A 16,040-nucleotide genomic window follows, 5' to 3' on the forward strand; every position below is an offset into this window, starting at 1 on the left:
CCCTGTCTGTAAATATGACCTACAAATTGCATCTGGCGCCTTCTAACTGTTCTTATTATCATATCGTTACTTATTGTCTAGCATTCACATCCGTAGGTTAGAATTGATATTACATATGCTTTCAAAAGTTTAATTTTGGTCTTTGTTGTCATGTTGCGATTCCTGAAGACTACGCTCATTTTACTGAAAGTATCCTTTGCTATAGCGATTCTCTTTTTAATTTCAGTGTCACTTTGCCATCGCAAGTTATAGTGTACCCAAGATATTTCAATTTATCAACTTGTTTCACACCATTGAGTGCAACACACCATTGAATGTATGGTTGCAATTTGGATAAGTTTTCATTTTTGATACGGTCATACATTCTGTGTTTGAATTTAACTCTTACCCATTCGTGTACTGTTATTGACAGCACAATTTAATAAGTCCTGTAGATCGTTTGCAGATTCTGCTATCAGGACTGTATCATCATTCATCAGCGTATCTCAAGCTTGTTACATTTTGTACCCCAACCTTTACTCCATTCATATGTTCGATGTCTCTCAAAATCATCTCACTGTAAGCGTTGATAAGATCTGGAGATCGGACACATCTCTCTGTTATCATTTTTAATGTAAAAATTCCTTTTGTGGTCCCTTTGTCTGGAACAAATAAAAATTGTGCTGTTGAAATTTCCGATTGTAGTTTTGGTCTCAATCGCATCAACATGATTTGGAGTAAGCTGTTTGTTACGTAATTCACAAGGCTAATTGTTCTGTGGAGTGAGCATTCTGTTGCTCCGGTTTGGTTTGGTAAAGTTATGAATATGGAACGTACCATATCACTAGGGATGTAACCGGTGTCATAAATATGATTTATGATCTCAGTGGTTAGGTCTAAACTCCACTCATCTAAAGCTTCGAGATCAAAATACAAAATTCTCTACAGTAAATAAACAGAAAGCGTCGTTGGATTTAGAATTTTGTAATAGTTGAGGATTCTAATATATTCTAAGTTTGCATGCAGACGGCGACGCATGATACATGTCAATTTCATCTGAGCAAACAGTAATAGTTCAAAAATAAATTTAATTCGCTTTTTAGTTTTAAGATCTCAATGGTTAGGTCAAAACCCCACTCATCTAAAGCTTCGATAATTTCAACTGTAAAAGAAATTTAATTATTCAAACATTTTTCGCTAAATTTGTCGGAATGCAAAAGAAACGATGTTGGATTTTGTTGGATTACAGAAGGATTATCGTTGGATTTTCAAAAAATTGCCGAATAGGGAACTAACCGCTAAAGACTGTAGCCCAATAGGGAACTAGCCGAATCGGATCAGCCAAATCGGACTAGCCGAATCGGGCTGTAGCCGAAAAGGGTAATAGCCGAATCGGACTAGCCGAATCGGATCAGCCGAATCGGACTAGCCGAAACGGGCCATTCCGTGTAAGAATAGCCTCTGTGAAAAGAGGCAGACAAAGGATAATTTGGACAACAAACATCTCTAAATGGATGAAATCAAATTATGGAAGTCCAGTACAAAAAGCTCATGTTTGTGAACAATGGCAAATTGCTTCCAATCCTCAATACGAGAAAGGAACATGATTATGGTGATGAAACAACTCGTAATCATTTTGCATTTATGAATTGTTTGTAGTTTCATATGGAAGTAACCTGCTTTTTTGTGACATTTATAGGATCCGGTATATATATAATATATTTTCTAGCTGTTTTTGTAATCTTTTGATAATTTCAAGTACCGTATTAAACCTTGGCTTTTTTTTTACAAATTTACAAAATTCTTGGCCTAACGTATTGCATATAGTGTAGCACCATGTCTATGACATTGGCCTCTGATGATGGAGCTGTTGAAAATACAAATGGAAGTTTTTGGGAGGTGATTTTTTGTTTGCATTATGGTTTGTGGCAAAGTCATAGTCATTTTAATAACAAGAAGGACTTCTAAAACACAGGGATTGTTTATCAAAACCTGTAAGCAAATGAACATCTTGATCATATTGTACAGATATGTAGCACTTACTAAGTCATGTTGTTTGCCGCATGTTTATTTGTTTGAAAATGTGTACCTACCAATAGTATAAAATATTTGAACTATATAATGCTACATGTATGTACTGTACTATGATGCTACTGTATATAGAGCTCGACTGATATCACTTTTTCAGGCCGATACCGATATTTATGAAATTTTTAGGCCGATACCGATATATATCGGCCGATATATATCAATTACGAAAAATTTGTTACCAACAAGGTTATTAAGCAACAAACCAGTCCAAGAAAGTTTATGCATTGGTTGCTGTCATAGGCGCCGAGTTTTCAAAATAGCTGGGCGGGCGAACACATACTGTCACGTCACGTCGTGATCACCAATAATAATGAAGAACTCCACTGTTGTTTTCCTGCCACCAAGGTCCAAGATCTAGGCTTCCTAGTTCCTACTACTATAAATTGCAAATATCTAGCGATAAACTGCGCTATTGAACCGAGTTTACATTGAATCTACAATAGAACAGTTAACGAAAGAGCTGAATTGCAACTAATGAGTGACAACCAACGGTTTCATCCGGCCAAACCAACACGTGTGCACTGTTCAGTAGTGCACAGTTTAATATCAGTGACGTAACAGACGCAACTGTGATGGTTGAGACGACAACATAGAGCATTTTAGCAGCAGAGTTAATTGATGACGTCGTTTGAGAGAAAATTACTCCTTTGAAGAACAATGCTACAGTTTTTACACCGATTTAACATCTGGCGATGTTAAAACGATGTAACAGCAGTGGAAATTGCGGTCAGACTTTTGCTGCGAATGAAGTTCCTCACAGGTTTGCGCAATTTACTTGATTTATAGCACTGGGCTTACGAGTGGCAGAGTGGAGACAAACGGCGCGGCTGGACACTTTTGCTCGTCTCACGGCGAATCAACGTTGTTTAACGTTGCATGAATGTAACATGGCAATAATTGACAAAAACTAATCGCTTAATTAGTAGGTCTAGTAGGGCCTATCATATGGCGACAAAACCTTGCGAATAAGGTAAGTAGGCTAGTATTAGAAGGTGGCAGATGGTTACAGAAATTTTTGGACTTAAAATTGAATTAATTTTTTTTTTTAATTCCTGAAATGTTCGGCGGGCGCGGCCCACCCGCCCGGGACTCGGCGCAGGTGGTTGCTTGCTTAATTACGCCGCATAACTTCCACCGAAAGAGGTCGTGTGGCTTCTTGCGTCACAATGCTCTGGGCACGAATCGGAAAACTTCTATAATGACGCTACTATTTTCTTCTGTGCAAAGTTTCACTAGGCTTTTTTCTTTGGGTTTATTTTTGCAACTTCTACAATGACGCTACTATTTTCTTCTGTGCAAAGTTTCACCAGGATTTTTTCTTTATTTTTGCAACTTCTACAATGACGCTACTATTTTCTTCTGTGCAAAGTTTCACTAGGATTTTTTCTTTGGGTTTATTTTTGCGTGTCATGTGAACAAAAGTTAATTTTCCCTGGACCTTTTCTTTCTTACTGTAATACCAAATTTTGCTGCATCTTGCTGCGATAGCCTACTCGTATGATCTCATTTTGTAACGAATCTTGCCTTATCAATATCACTCGGAGATCAAAGCCAGGCATTGTGACGTAAGACTTGAAATAAGCTGTGCGTGGTTAGTGTAGAAGTACACCCGCACTCCCATCGATTCTTAGCGAAAAATTCCCCTTTGTTACACTGATTCAATGTCATCAATCGTTGAAGCAACGTAAAACTCGAAATTTTTCCTGCTTGAATTGAAGCTAAGGGATACAGTATTAACATTTTCTAGATGCTCGCACTAGAATGGGCGGGAAATTATATTCTCACAGCAATTGTTTGTGCTATGCAAGCACGTTTGAGAAACTTGTGTTTCTTCTAAAGGCATGCATGGCTGGTTTTGAGTGTGCTTTTGCTGGCCGATGTTTATCGGCGAAAAATAGCCGATACGATATATCGGCTACACCTGATATCGGCCGATACATATCGGCTGACCGATATATCGGTCGAGCTCTAACTGTATATATATTGCACTTAATATTACATATTGTGTTAAAAGGTGAATCAATACAAACGAACTGTTTCAAGAATTGACAACGGTTTGAAACTGTGTGATGATCTCATGTCCTTCATTAAAGAAAGAGCACTTATTGAAGAAAATTATAACAAACAGTTAAAGTCTTGGAGTAACAAGTTTCACAAAGTTAGTGTATTTAACTTTTATTACCCTTTTTGCTAGGTTTTGTAATTTACATCTTAGTATATTGCATCTACAAGGAATAAAGTAGAAAAATCTGATGAATTGGTTAAGGCAATTCGTAAACTTTGTTCTGCGATGAACTGAATTAAAATATTTTAATGATAATAACATGCTAGTTGATAGTGTTAAATCTCTCACAGAGAAGTTTTATTTTCAAAATTTTTATTTTAGATGATTGAAAAGAATTCCGCTTATCATACTCTGGAGTCATCATGGTCTAATATGCTTAATGAAGCTGATCGAGTTGCTCAACTTCATTTAAAAATGAAAGAAAATTTAATCTTAGATCCTTATGAAAAGGTATGTTGATTAATTGGCAGTATTTAAGGAAGGACTAAGGCTATGCATTTCAGCCAAAAAAAAGTCCTATTGATGATATGTTTGTTGTCGGAAGATATTGAGAGGAATAACTTCTCAAAAATTGTGTCCTTGTTTCTTTTTAGTCCCTCCTTTTTGATTTTCTGTGTATTGTTAAGCAGCACCAGCACATGTTCTATTTGTCTGTCTAAAAATTAGCCTTAAAACAACACTAACTAAAGTATATAACTATTACATTGCATTTTTATGTGGCTTTGTTGATTTTGGATGTAATTTTTAAGACAAATTGCTTTTCAGGTGAAACAGTGGAAGAAAGACAATTATCACAGCTTGACACTTGGTGGGTTAAAAGAAACTAAAGTTTGCCAGGATGAATTTGCTAGGGCACAAAAACAATGGGCAAAATATTTGAAGAAAGTAAATGATGCAAAGAAAAGTTATTTCAATATGTGCAAAGAAGAGCGCACTGCTCAAGTGCAGGTTTGTGGGTTTTCATAATTCTTGTTTAACATTTACACATTACAATATATGTCATGTATTTTTGCCCCATGATTGCATTGAACACTTAAACAGTTCAGCCCAAAGCCTTATAAAATGACAACATTTCATGTAGAGCTTTCATTCTCTCATAGGCTCCATTGTCCATTTTGTTTCATCACGAGAGGAGTCGCTGCAGACAACTAGTCGACCCTCATGTTTCGGGATAAAGACCAGGCTTCTTTGAAGCAAAATAGATGATGACTGCTACATTTGTGAATGCACTTATCTCAAAGTACCATCATTTAAACTAAGAATTCAAGGAACTAATGTTTTTGATATTCTGATCACAGCTTCTAAACTCTAGTCTCAAAGGCGGCATTGTGTCCTCGGCTGCATTGCCAAGTGGTGAGAGCCCTAGAGCGACTCTCGAAAGGGCGCCGGTTCGACACCGCTCAAGAGCATGTGGCTGTGTCTTAAAAAAAAACCAATATATAGTGAAGGTTTAAGTCAGTAGTTTGTTAATTAATCATATCACTATTCGATGTGTGTGGACTAAACTTAATGATTCACTTTCAGGAAAACAGTGCTAAGAGTGACACTACGTTAGCTCCAGACAAAACAAAGAAGTTGCAAGAATTGGTAGAGAAAAAGGGAGTAGAAAGAGCAAAGGTAAAAATAACATCTTTGCTTCATATGTTGTCGCATGGTTATTGTTTGTCATGATTGTCATGTTAAAAGGGCAAGGAGCAATCCATTTAGACTTGTTGTACGTATGGCATTTTAGTTTTTTGCATATTTTGTTGATTTAGAAAGAGGTTCAGAAAGTGATGCAACTACTGTAGGTTAAGTTTAACGTTGAGTTTTAAAGGTACACAAATTGCACATCCAATCCAAAAGGAAGTATATGGCATGAGATTATTATAGTTACTTCTCAGGGTAATTTTCTGTCTAGCTGTTTTTTCTTTATCCAACAAGTGCACATATTCCCTCACTGTAAAATTTTACAGATTGGGTTTTCAACCACTTCTGACAGTTGTTTTGACCACTATGTCATGCGCCATGCGGAAATATTGCACTCTGAAAGTTTCTTTGAAGAGCAATAAACCTAAACAAATGAAAGTCAGATAATGCAATTGTTGTACAACCAAAAGAGCTGATGGCTTCACGGATTTTGAGTCTAGCGTGAGGCATTGTCATATTGGAACAAAACCTTGGACATGTCCAAAGCAGGCTGAACTCTTCCTAATATTTTTAGTTTCAACTTTTTTTAATGTGTCGGTATAAACATCTGATTGTTGCTCCTTTGGACATAAAGTACACAGGATCATACCCGCATCTCAGAATACGTCATCATTACCGTTTCTGCAAACTGCTGAGATTTGATGTTTTTCGTGTGTGGTGAGGTGGAATGTCATCAGCACTCAACACTTCATTGATGCTCTCTGGTTCGCAGTAATGAACCCATGCCACATTTCTGGTTGCTATTTGGTGCAAAAAGGTTTTGTCTCTGACAGTACTCCAGATTCAGAAGTTCAGAACAAGCTTCAAGGAGGGCTTGTTTGTCAGCCTCCGTGAGGTGATATGCACACATTTTTGAATACCCCGGTGAATCCACAATCTCTACTGCACACCTGCACTTCTTGTGATTCAGCTGGCTCAATAAAGCGATGCGTCTGTTAATATTAATGAGCAATGTTAACAAAATGTGAGTAATTGATTCGCTTCACCCACCTCGTCGAGTGCTGTAGTTTATAGCATCATCATCACTTGCTTTAGACTTCTGCTGATAGTCACAACTGTTTCTCTTTCCTTTAGTAGAATTTAATGACAACTCTTTCTTCCAAAGTTGCTTTGGGGCAATCATGCCGGTTTTACGAAGAAGACACAGATGGCTAGCTTACGGTAAACTTTGAATTGCGGTTTGCAGTAGCCAAGTTAAAATATTTCCTTTTTTAAGCAAAATCTGTAAACTATAGTTAAAAAGCTGCAATTTGTCCAGGAATCAGATATTAGTTAAATGAATGCTGGGAAAAATTAAATCAGTTGCATTTATTTTTGGGCCCCGCTTTGCAAGTACAGTACTGCTCAATTCTAATTTGGATGATACTTTATCGTGCTACGCTTTGTCATCTTGTGTTGCTGGTAAACCTGATGATGAGAAAAATGTTAGAAATATTCATGCCACCTTACTAACCTGTTCATTTACCTTAAAAGCAAAATACTTTTTCTTCAGCTTCGAGAAAAATACGAACAGGCCGTTAATACGCTCACCAACGACACTCCAAGATACATGGAAGACATGGAGAAGGCCTTCACCAAGTGCCAGGACTTTGAAGAAAAGAGACTCGACTTTTTCAAAGATATTTTCTTCCTCGTTCACAAGCATTTGGATTTATCAGACGAACCAGAGTAAGCTTCAACATTGTGCTCTTCTTGAGGTTGTTCTTTAAAGTCATTGTTGCTGACGTAGTAGCGTTCAGCCATGAACCTGCGTCGTCATCTTGGTCATACGTTGTTGTCTGCAAATAGTTCGAAGGCCGGCGAGACCTTTAACGACAAAGCAGCATCTAATTATAAGTTGTGATTCATAGCTTTGGTGCAGCCATTGTGTGACGTGTGTACAATTGCTTTTAGCTTCGTATTCATTCACCTTGTCTTATACAAAAAAGCGTTTGTAAACTTCTAACAAAGAATACGTAAACGGTATATATTAAATTTTCTATTCAATTTATATAAGGTTCAGTTTATTCAATGGCTACAGGTTTGCATAATATACGTCATTGAACAAGAACTGCAGGTGGTATTGGGATTTGCTCTTTGCAGTATAAAAAGGCTTTCCGTTTTCATCCCGAAATAAAACTGATAGATTCTATATAAATGTCCATGCTTGATGCTGCTTGTTTAAGAATTGTAGTTGGTGGACAGGAAGCCGATCTTCGTTTCCACATTCAAGTATGTCATCAGTGTCTTGTCAAGGCAAAAGTTCTTTAGTGATTGTGAAACCACCAAACTTCTGGCATTTTGCTCTTCCAAGCAGATCACCATATCCAAGTAGGCGTAACAAATCATTCTTCTCTAGGTACTCATCAGTTTATGCGGATCTGAAGAATGTCATCAGTCGTGTCGACGCCCAGGATGATCTGCAATGGTGGAGAACATATTACGGACCTGACATGCCCATGAATTGGCCTCAGTTTGAAGTAATTTTTGTTTTTGTAAATAGAAGTAAATGATGCGTCTTTCAGCGAGTCTATGCCTGGTTATGGTGGTGTAAAACGAACGCAATTTGTCACCTAGCAATATCTTGCAATTGCTTAACATTTTCTTGTAAAACGGGCCATGTTTTGAAGACATGTTCGTAGAAGTGCTTGATTCATACTTAGAACTTTATTGTAATTGCATCGGTTTAAGTGTGAAAAATGTTTTTTACTTAATAGTTTGTTTTGCTAGTGTTATTCCTAGACACCGAATCAACCGTTTTTTACATTGATTCGACGTCTGCAGACGTTGAAGCAATGTAAAAATGACGGATTTTGTTGCCTGGGTCTTCAAACGAATTTGAAGTAGATTTACGCGCTTCAACCGCGGTTTCTTTCCAGGAATACGACCCTGAAAGAATCCACATGCAAAGGACACTCAGCCGACAGCAGGGAAGCAAAGCATCAAAACATGTCGCGGGAGTCGGTGGGATCGCCGCAAAACAATTTTCACCCATCAGTGAAACAACTACGTAAGTTTGCCCCACTTGTTGTGCTTCCGATGGGGAAAGCATATCAGCCAAAAACGCTGTTAATACTATATGAACGTTATGAAACAACCTACAAATAGAAATGACATACTCAATACACTTAATAACTTTTGAGAATTTATTTGGACTTCTAAATTATTTTCAGCAAACTGGATGATGTTATAGAACAATTTGTTTTCGAAAAATATTCACCCTTCAATGATCATGAAATATTCCTTTAAAGATCATTATAAATGTATTTGGGCGCGGTTGGCGCAGTTCACCTTGGAGTAATTGCTTATCTTTTTAAATAACTTTTCAAGCTTAATCATTAACTAACTGCAGTTACCAGTTGTTTGACTTGTGAACTATGTAGCTCTCCTGACTCGGAATATGCGTCATTAATATGTTAACGCAACGTCTGTGAGACGTATTATCGACATGAAGAATTGGTTGTGCATTTAGGGGATCTAGTGCGTGACGTATTACGTGTTATCGCTCGCAAGTGCAATTCATATGAATGGGAAGCTTCACCGCTTGGCTTTTTCAGTGTTGTAAACCACGTTGTTACATTGCGTTTAGGTACAGCTTTTATTTTCTTTTACCACCAACGCATAAAGCCAAGTTTGAAGCAACACTGCACGGTTTTACTATTTTTGCATCATTCAAATGAACACCAAAGTAGTTTTGTGCTTCACAAAGAACAGAAAGTGCAGCTAGATTTTTGTTTCAATCTTCTGGGTCTCATCAATGCAGTGATGTGTCGTTGTGTGTCGGTTCGTTTTACCAATGTTTTGCTTCAGCTTGTCAAAAAATCTACACGATCGCGTTTGTACTCTTAGCTTATAATATAATGGGAAAATGTTTCCGAAGGCTCCGTCGCGTTTCGAAAGTAAATTAAGCACAGGCTTTTCAATAGCATTTCATCCACACTGTTTGGTTTTTATCGTTTTCCAAATTTCCAACCAACAAAAAGCCTGGTTGGTTTTATGGCGTGTGTGCAGTTAGTCTGCGACGCTGCTTTGACTTGACGGCTTAACGCTGCTTATAAGAATCCGTTATCGTATACATTGGAAAAAAATTCTTCATTTTTTAGATATAAGATTGTACCCAGACGACAAATCGGTCATTTTTTAAATTAATTCAACGTCTACATCAATGTAAAAACGACTGGTTTGTTGTATGCGTTAAGCACCTCGCTTGTAACGGACCCACTCACCAAATTCCTAAAAAGTTATTAGCAAAACTGTTGCTATTTGAAATAGTGTTTTCAAAAGCATATTTCACTGAGTGCAAGTGACTGTGGTCACAATGATTTCCAGCATTCTAGATTCTGTTTGTATAGTGCGTGTGCCTGGCACTGTACCAGCCACTGTGGTTATTTCATGTGCACAGTTTGAATCCATACGATGGATGATGTCATAGAACAAAACCTTTGTTGAGGTTTGGTTTGTGTCGTCCTTGTAGTTGTGGCTTACTACATTCACTGAGTGAGTTAAGAAGACAAAAAGTTTACAGGAAGTTCTTAATGACATAACGCTGTCTACCTAACAGTACATCTACAGTAGTTGTGTGTATTCTATTGGGAATTAAAACACATTGTCTTTACGTGGGCTATGCTTTGTATTTGATGTCGTTGTGCGGGAGTTATCCATCCCACTCAGCAAATCAACCGTTTTTTGCATAGATTCAGTTGTTTGGGTAGGTGGGTAGTTGTACTAAACTTAAACAATTTCGTGTTTCACATATATGGGACTTTGTAGTTACTAAGATTTGTGGATGACTGTCTGCTTTCAACTTGTGTGTTATTTTCGCTCATCCATCATATTAGACAAATCTATTCTCACTGCTTTACGCCAATCATTGGGCACCATTCTGACCCGCAGGTCTCCCAGAAGTAGTGACAAGGGTCATAGACCCCTTCAGTGATCCACTGGGTACTGGGTAGTAACTGGAAGTGGTTTGATTTGTGACTTTACAATGTGGTATGAACGTCTGTTTGCGAAGGTTAATTAAACATTTTATTTCGCTTGTGTTCAGTGCTCTGGATCAATAGGCGTTTTATTAATGTTGCTTTTGGCTGTGCCTAAAACAACACAAATGCTGCGTACCTGCTTGTATTTGTTCGTATCAGTCAGTGGAATGTTCTATTTATAGTTACAAATCCATTGGTTGTTTTTGAGAAAGAGCGAATATATGTGCACTGCAGACAACACATTGGCTAGCAAAGGAATCACAAATGTGAATCGATTCAGCTGGCAAAATTAAAAAAGCTATGGATGGGTTGTCAAGTGTTTAAAAACGGAGTTTTGTCCCCTTTGAGCAACCTTCTTTTAACCTTTATCGCTATGAGCTGTGTTATGAGGTGTTATGAGCTATGAACGTAAGTCGTTGTATTCATGAGCTGTTTTGTTGCCAAGTTTTTAAATTGGCAATAATCATCATAGGCTACCTGTGAAATAATAGGCTATAAGGCACAAACTATGACTACTTTAAACCTGACTGTTTACCTTGAATGAGATTCAGCATGGATGACTGAAGGATTATTGGAACTACTGTCACTGACGGATGAATCTGATAATGCACAATTCTTTTTTTTCCCATGATCTCATCAAGATGAGAGAGCTCAAATTATGCATGGTATCTTTCACTTTACTGTGAAATATTTACATGTACTTTATACTTTGCAGTATCTTCTTCTTTCTTCTTTACAGCTTTCAAAGAACAGACGTTACAACAAAAACTGATTTGACAGAAATTTGTTTCAAACGCGCAGGGTGAACAACGGGAAGCCCAAGCCGCTTAATTCGTGGAGCGACGATGATCAAAACCCATTCCAGAATTCTGCAACAGATAATACCCCCCCGAACCAAAATGCAAGTGGCGGTGTTCCTGTTAAGGCGGTTTACGATTACGAGGGAGTAGAAGACGACGAGTTATCTTTTGCTGCAGGTAATCATCTCTTATTATGCCGACCTTGTAACCTACACGCCTCGTTAATGCAGCTTCAATCCAATTGAACTAAAATACAGTTACTGGGGTTGGCAATTTAGAGAATTGCACGTGCTGTTCAGACTCTGCATGAACAGCTATTGGCTGGCTGAGATTTTTAAGTGTTAATGAATTGTTTTTATTTTTAGGTGAAACTCTGCTCAAGTTGGAGGACGAAGACGACCAGGGCTGGTGCAAAGGAAAACTTAGTAACGGGAAAGTTGGACTATACCCTGCTAATTATGTTCAAGTTCTTTAAGTTTTCGTTCATCACCGCTTGCTCTAGCATCCAAGCACGCAATCTCCGTCTGCCCTGTCTACTAAACAAAGGATTTAATATCCACCGCTTGATTTATCATTCTAGTGACAGTAAAGTGAATCCGCTTATTGAGATAAATCACTGGGGTGTTTGCTAATATTCGTTTTATTGTAAAGTTTAAATCAGAAAAATGACCTTCATTTGAAAGTTCATTTCTTAAAGTTTCCGTACATTCCATTGTGATTTGCTTCAAGAGCAGATATTTTTCACGTAGCAGTGAATTAAAATTTAACATTCAGTAACAACATTGTTGCATTCAGTTGATTGTTTGTATGACTCAATTGCGCCACTGGTGGATACATTGTAGTCTTCGTTCGTCACGGTCGCCCATAATCATACTACTGTGGAATATAACCCTGTGCACATCCCACTGTATGCAATATTTTATATTTTAAAAAGTCGATAAACTTTCATGCTGTGTACAATTGTACTTGTTGAAGTCAGATGATTCGATACATTGCTGAATTTGGTGTAAAAGTATTCGAAATAGTCATTTTGTTACATTGCAAGAATCACTGCATTAGCGTATTGGTATCCAATTGTCCATTAGTTAGGCTGCTTTCGTCTCAAACATTGGTGGCAATCTATGCTTTGTGAGAATCTCCGTTTCACGTCTGTTTTCTTCTGTTCAATCAAAGCAGCACCATGCGTCATCCGCATGTGGCTGCGTTGTATTCTCGTAAAATTTCGACAAGGGTTGTTATTATACCAAGAAATGGCTTCGGGTATTTCTTCGTCAGTCTGCCGCTTTATTGATACTTTGCAATAACCAACAACTAAAAATCTATGTTCCTATGTGACAATACACAGCCGTCTTTAGCACCGCTTCTTTGTTGAGATCAATTATTCTGATTTTATTTCAAACGACAGTTTTAACTTAAAAAAATTACGCTATCAGACGTCAAAGTTATGTGAAAAAGATAAGCTTCTCAGAAACGCGGCAAGAATTCAGTGGTGCAAACTCCATGAATGCCTGGTCTATGATTTGAGCCCTTTTGTGTTATCACTGCAAGGTTTATGACAATCAAAACGAATCCCATTCTTTATCGCTACTACTGAATAAATTTTAAAAAGCGACTGATGTCCCGTCTGGGTCTGAGCATTTGAACAAGTTGGTTTATTATCATTTCAATAGAACTTGTTCAATTATAATTCAAACATATTTTTGTTGTATGTTAACAATGGTTGGATTGGTGTAGCCTAAAACCGAAACGTTACTTTGCTTAATTGCGCTTCTTTCAATGTGTGCTTGGATTAGTTTCTACTATCGGTACTGTAATTTTTGCATGTGAATATTGGTGTTTTTGGTCAGCCCGCACGGTTTGTGTCCACTGTCCAGGCTAGACAGCAGCTTGTGATGCTCCACACTTCAGTGTGCATTTGTGCTTTGTTTTGGGTGTGCACCTTGTTCTGTAAAGGTCATCAATGTGTTGGAAGTATTATTGAGGCGCCACACAATATGCAAGTTTAGAGTGTTGAATATGGTTATTTGTTGTTTTCTTTTCAATGACGTAAATCGTAAGGTTACGTAACGCTACGTAAGAACGTAAATCGGTGTGGTTACGTAACGTCAGATTAGCAGAGAATATAGCTGACGTGTGCTTGCTGTCGTATCTCTGATGCAGCTCTTGATAACAGTGATGGTGGGCCCGTGTGTACGAAACGAGCCTTGAAATTACCAAACACATTCTAGCAGGGTGTTGAAGTAGATTGGGTGTGGGTTGGCTAGAATAGATTTCTTGAGTCTGGCAATATCCCATCCAAAAAGCTATCTTTTTTACTTTTTTTTTTTCGTGTAAAAAGGGATTAATTTTCTGTTTGGTAACCGATTTGTGTGGATTTTGAGTCGTAACCCTGCCTGGTGAGCATCGTTTCTAGTTTGTCATGACAAAGCGTTTTCATTGTTTTCTGTTTCTCAATCAACGTGCTTATGCTAATTTTGCTTCAACGATTGACAACAAGTATGATCATATTGTATGTTAATTTTGCGTTATATTTTCTTTACGGCGATTTAAGTTTCGTGTAGTTTTAGTTCTAAAGTTCGATATTTGCCCATGTTTGTGACCTTGTAGCTTGAGCAACGCTAAGATTTGCATTTGTAAGTAAGCTAAAGATAGCTTTCCTTTTTGAATGTTGACATTCTTTATGGCTTGCAAACATGTGATTGATCTTGATGGCTTCTTGATCGCAAGAGCTTTTCTATTTTAAGTTAGCATTTTCAACGGCGTTGCTATACGAGTGTATAGAGATTTTAACTGGTGATAATTATGACAGAGCAAGATATGACGTTGTAGCTGCAACGCAAGCATTCATTGATCATCTTCCTATTTGTGCTGACCCAGAAAACATAAATCCGTCATTTTATATTGATTCAACGTCTGCAGACGTTGAATCAATATAAAATGACGGATTTTGCTGTCTGTGGAATGCTTGCTCATAACCAGCAAGGATGAACGCAATTTGTTGCGTTTTTTATTTTTACAATTTGGTTAATTTTTGTCGATCTGTTAATGTCAAGTAACATTGAATAGACGTAAGTTTTGTGCAAGAAAATCAACATGGTCCTTTTACGTTTGCGAGCAGATTTTTATGTTAATATATTTTTATTTTTGTCAAGTCTTGTACATATCCGGTGTGTTGTACACTTATGTACAGTATATTTCGCGTTAATTTATACTTTAAATCACTTTTCGCGTTCTGTTGTATTTCGTACCAATTAACAGTAAAGTGTTCGAAAATTAAATAAAACGTACTTTGATTTATCGTGCGGCTGATATATGTTGAGAACATGACAACTCAGCTGCTGCTGCGCTAGACTACATTCTATGACTTATTTTGACCTCGTTGAAAATAAAACACCGATGGCACTGAGCAAAACGGAAATATTCTTTCGTATACTTTAGTAATCAACTACTGTACGTATTATGTTGTTAAAGCTCGGAACAGACTTGTGTCTGAACTGGACATACGGTTTGTCATCACAAAACTGTTTGAAGTCGAGCGCCAACTATTTTAGTTAACTGTAAACTGGACAATAATCGTTTCGGTGAAGACAAATTTCGTTTTTTTATAAAGAAAACAGAATTTTTTCGCTGTGCTATTCTGGTGAAGTTGTTCTCTCCTCTGGAAACCCGAACGGGATCTGGCGCTGGTGACAATTTTGTCACTTCATTAAAATCAGGCCTAAACTAAAGTGCCCAGCATGGCCATGGCAAGACTTATTTTTAGCAGAAGTAATGCGATAAGGCAGGGGTCACCAAACTACGGCCCGCGAGCCGGAACCGGCCCGCGAACTGATTTCATCCAGCCCGCCACATGCTGCGGAAATAACAGCTGCATTACAACTGTCAAAGAAAAAGTTACCAAACTTTTTGTAAAGGACTGACGTTGCTGTTTATCAATAGGCCACCACAAATGGGACAATCACAGCAGAGGATAACTTTTCCAGCAACCTTTCGATTTTCATCACAACTTTGCTATTCCATCGCTAACTTTGTTATTTATTGTGCTCAATTCAAGTCCAATGGAGATTCTAAATAGTTGTACCTGTATATCTTTTCGCAATTTGCATCCGGCCCGCAGCTGTTAATCTCGCAGCAATCCGGCCTTCAGAGAAAAAAGTTTGGTGACCCCTGGCCTAAGGCAACAAATTTGTTTCAAGAACCAAATAAGCGTAGCTGTAACAAGGCTGTGCAAACAGCAGTAGTTCCAAACACCTGCGCTAATTCCAAGAATTTGAAGGAACGATCTCGTATAAACAGAATTAAATTCTATTAAGCTATATAAAATTAAAGAATATGTAAATATGGAATGCTATAAATATTGTTGCAAAAAATTATGCCTTGCAAGCGTAGAGTATCCGCATTGCTGTAACGCGACAGCTTTCAAGCGGCCGCACCAGCGAATTTTGCTTATATATT

At 37.7% G+C, this 16,040-nt stretch overlaps 1 protein-coding gene across 1 annotated transcript; it reads left to right on the forward strand.

Annotated features, from left to right (window-relative positions):
• Nucleotides 1–1,812: 1,812 nt before the first annotated feature.
• Nucleotides 1,813–14,882, forward strand: LOC145772351 (protein kinase C and casein kinase substrate in neurons protein 2-like). Its single transcript, XM_082584229.1, has 10 exons — nt 1,813–1,878; nt 4,085–4,228; nt 4,457–4,585; nt 4,901–5,083; nt 5,660–5,752; nt 7,317–7,492; nt 8,163–8,283; nt 8,683–8,813; nt 11,587–11,762; nt 11,951–14,882. The coding sequence occupies exons 1-10, from the start codon at nt 1,816–1,818 to the stop codon at nt 12,058–12,060; spliced, it is 1,326 nt and encodes a 441-aa protein (XP_082440355.1). The 5' UTR covers nt 1,813–1,815; the 3' UTR covers nt 12,061–14,882.
• Nucleotides 14,883–16,040: the final 1,158 nt, after the last annotated feature.

The sequence above is a fragment of the Aplidium turbinatum genome, chromosome 6 (assembly GCF_918807975.1).
Source record: "Aplidium turbinatum chromosome 6, kaAplTurb1.1, whole genome shotgun sequence".
Taxonomy (NCBI): Eukaryota; Metazoa; Chordata; class Ascidiacea; order Aplousobranchia; family Polyclinidae; genus Aplidium; species Aplidium turbinatum.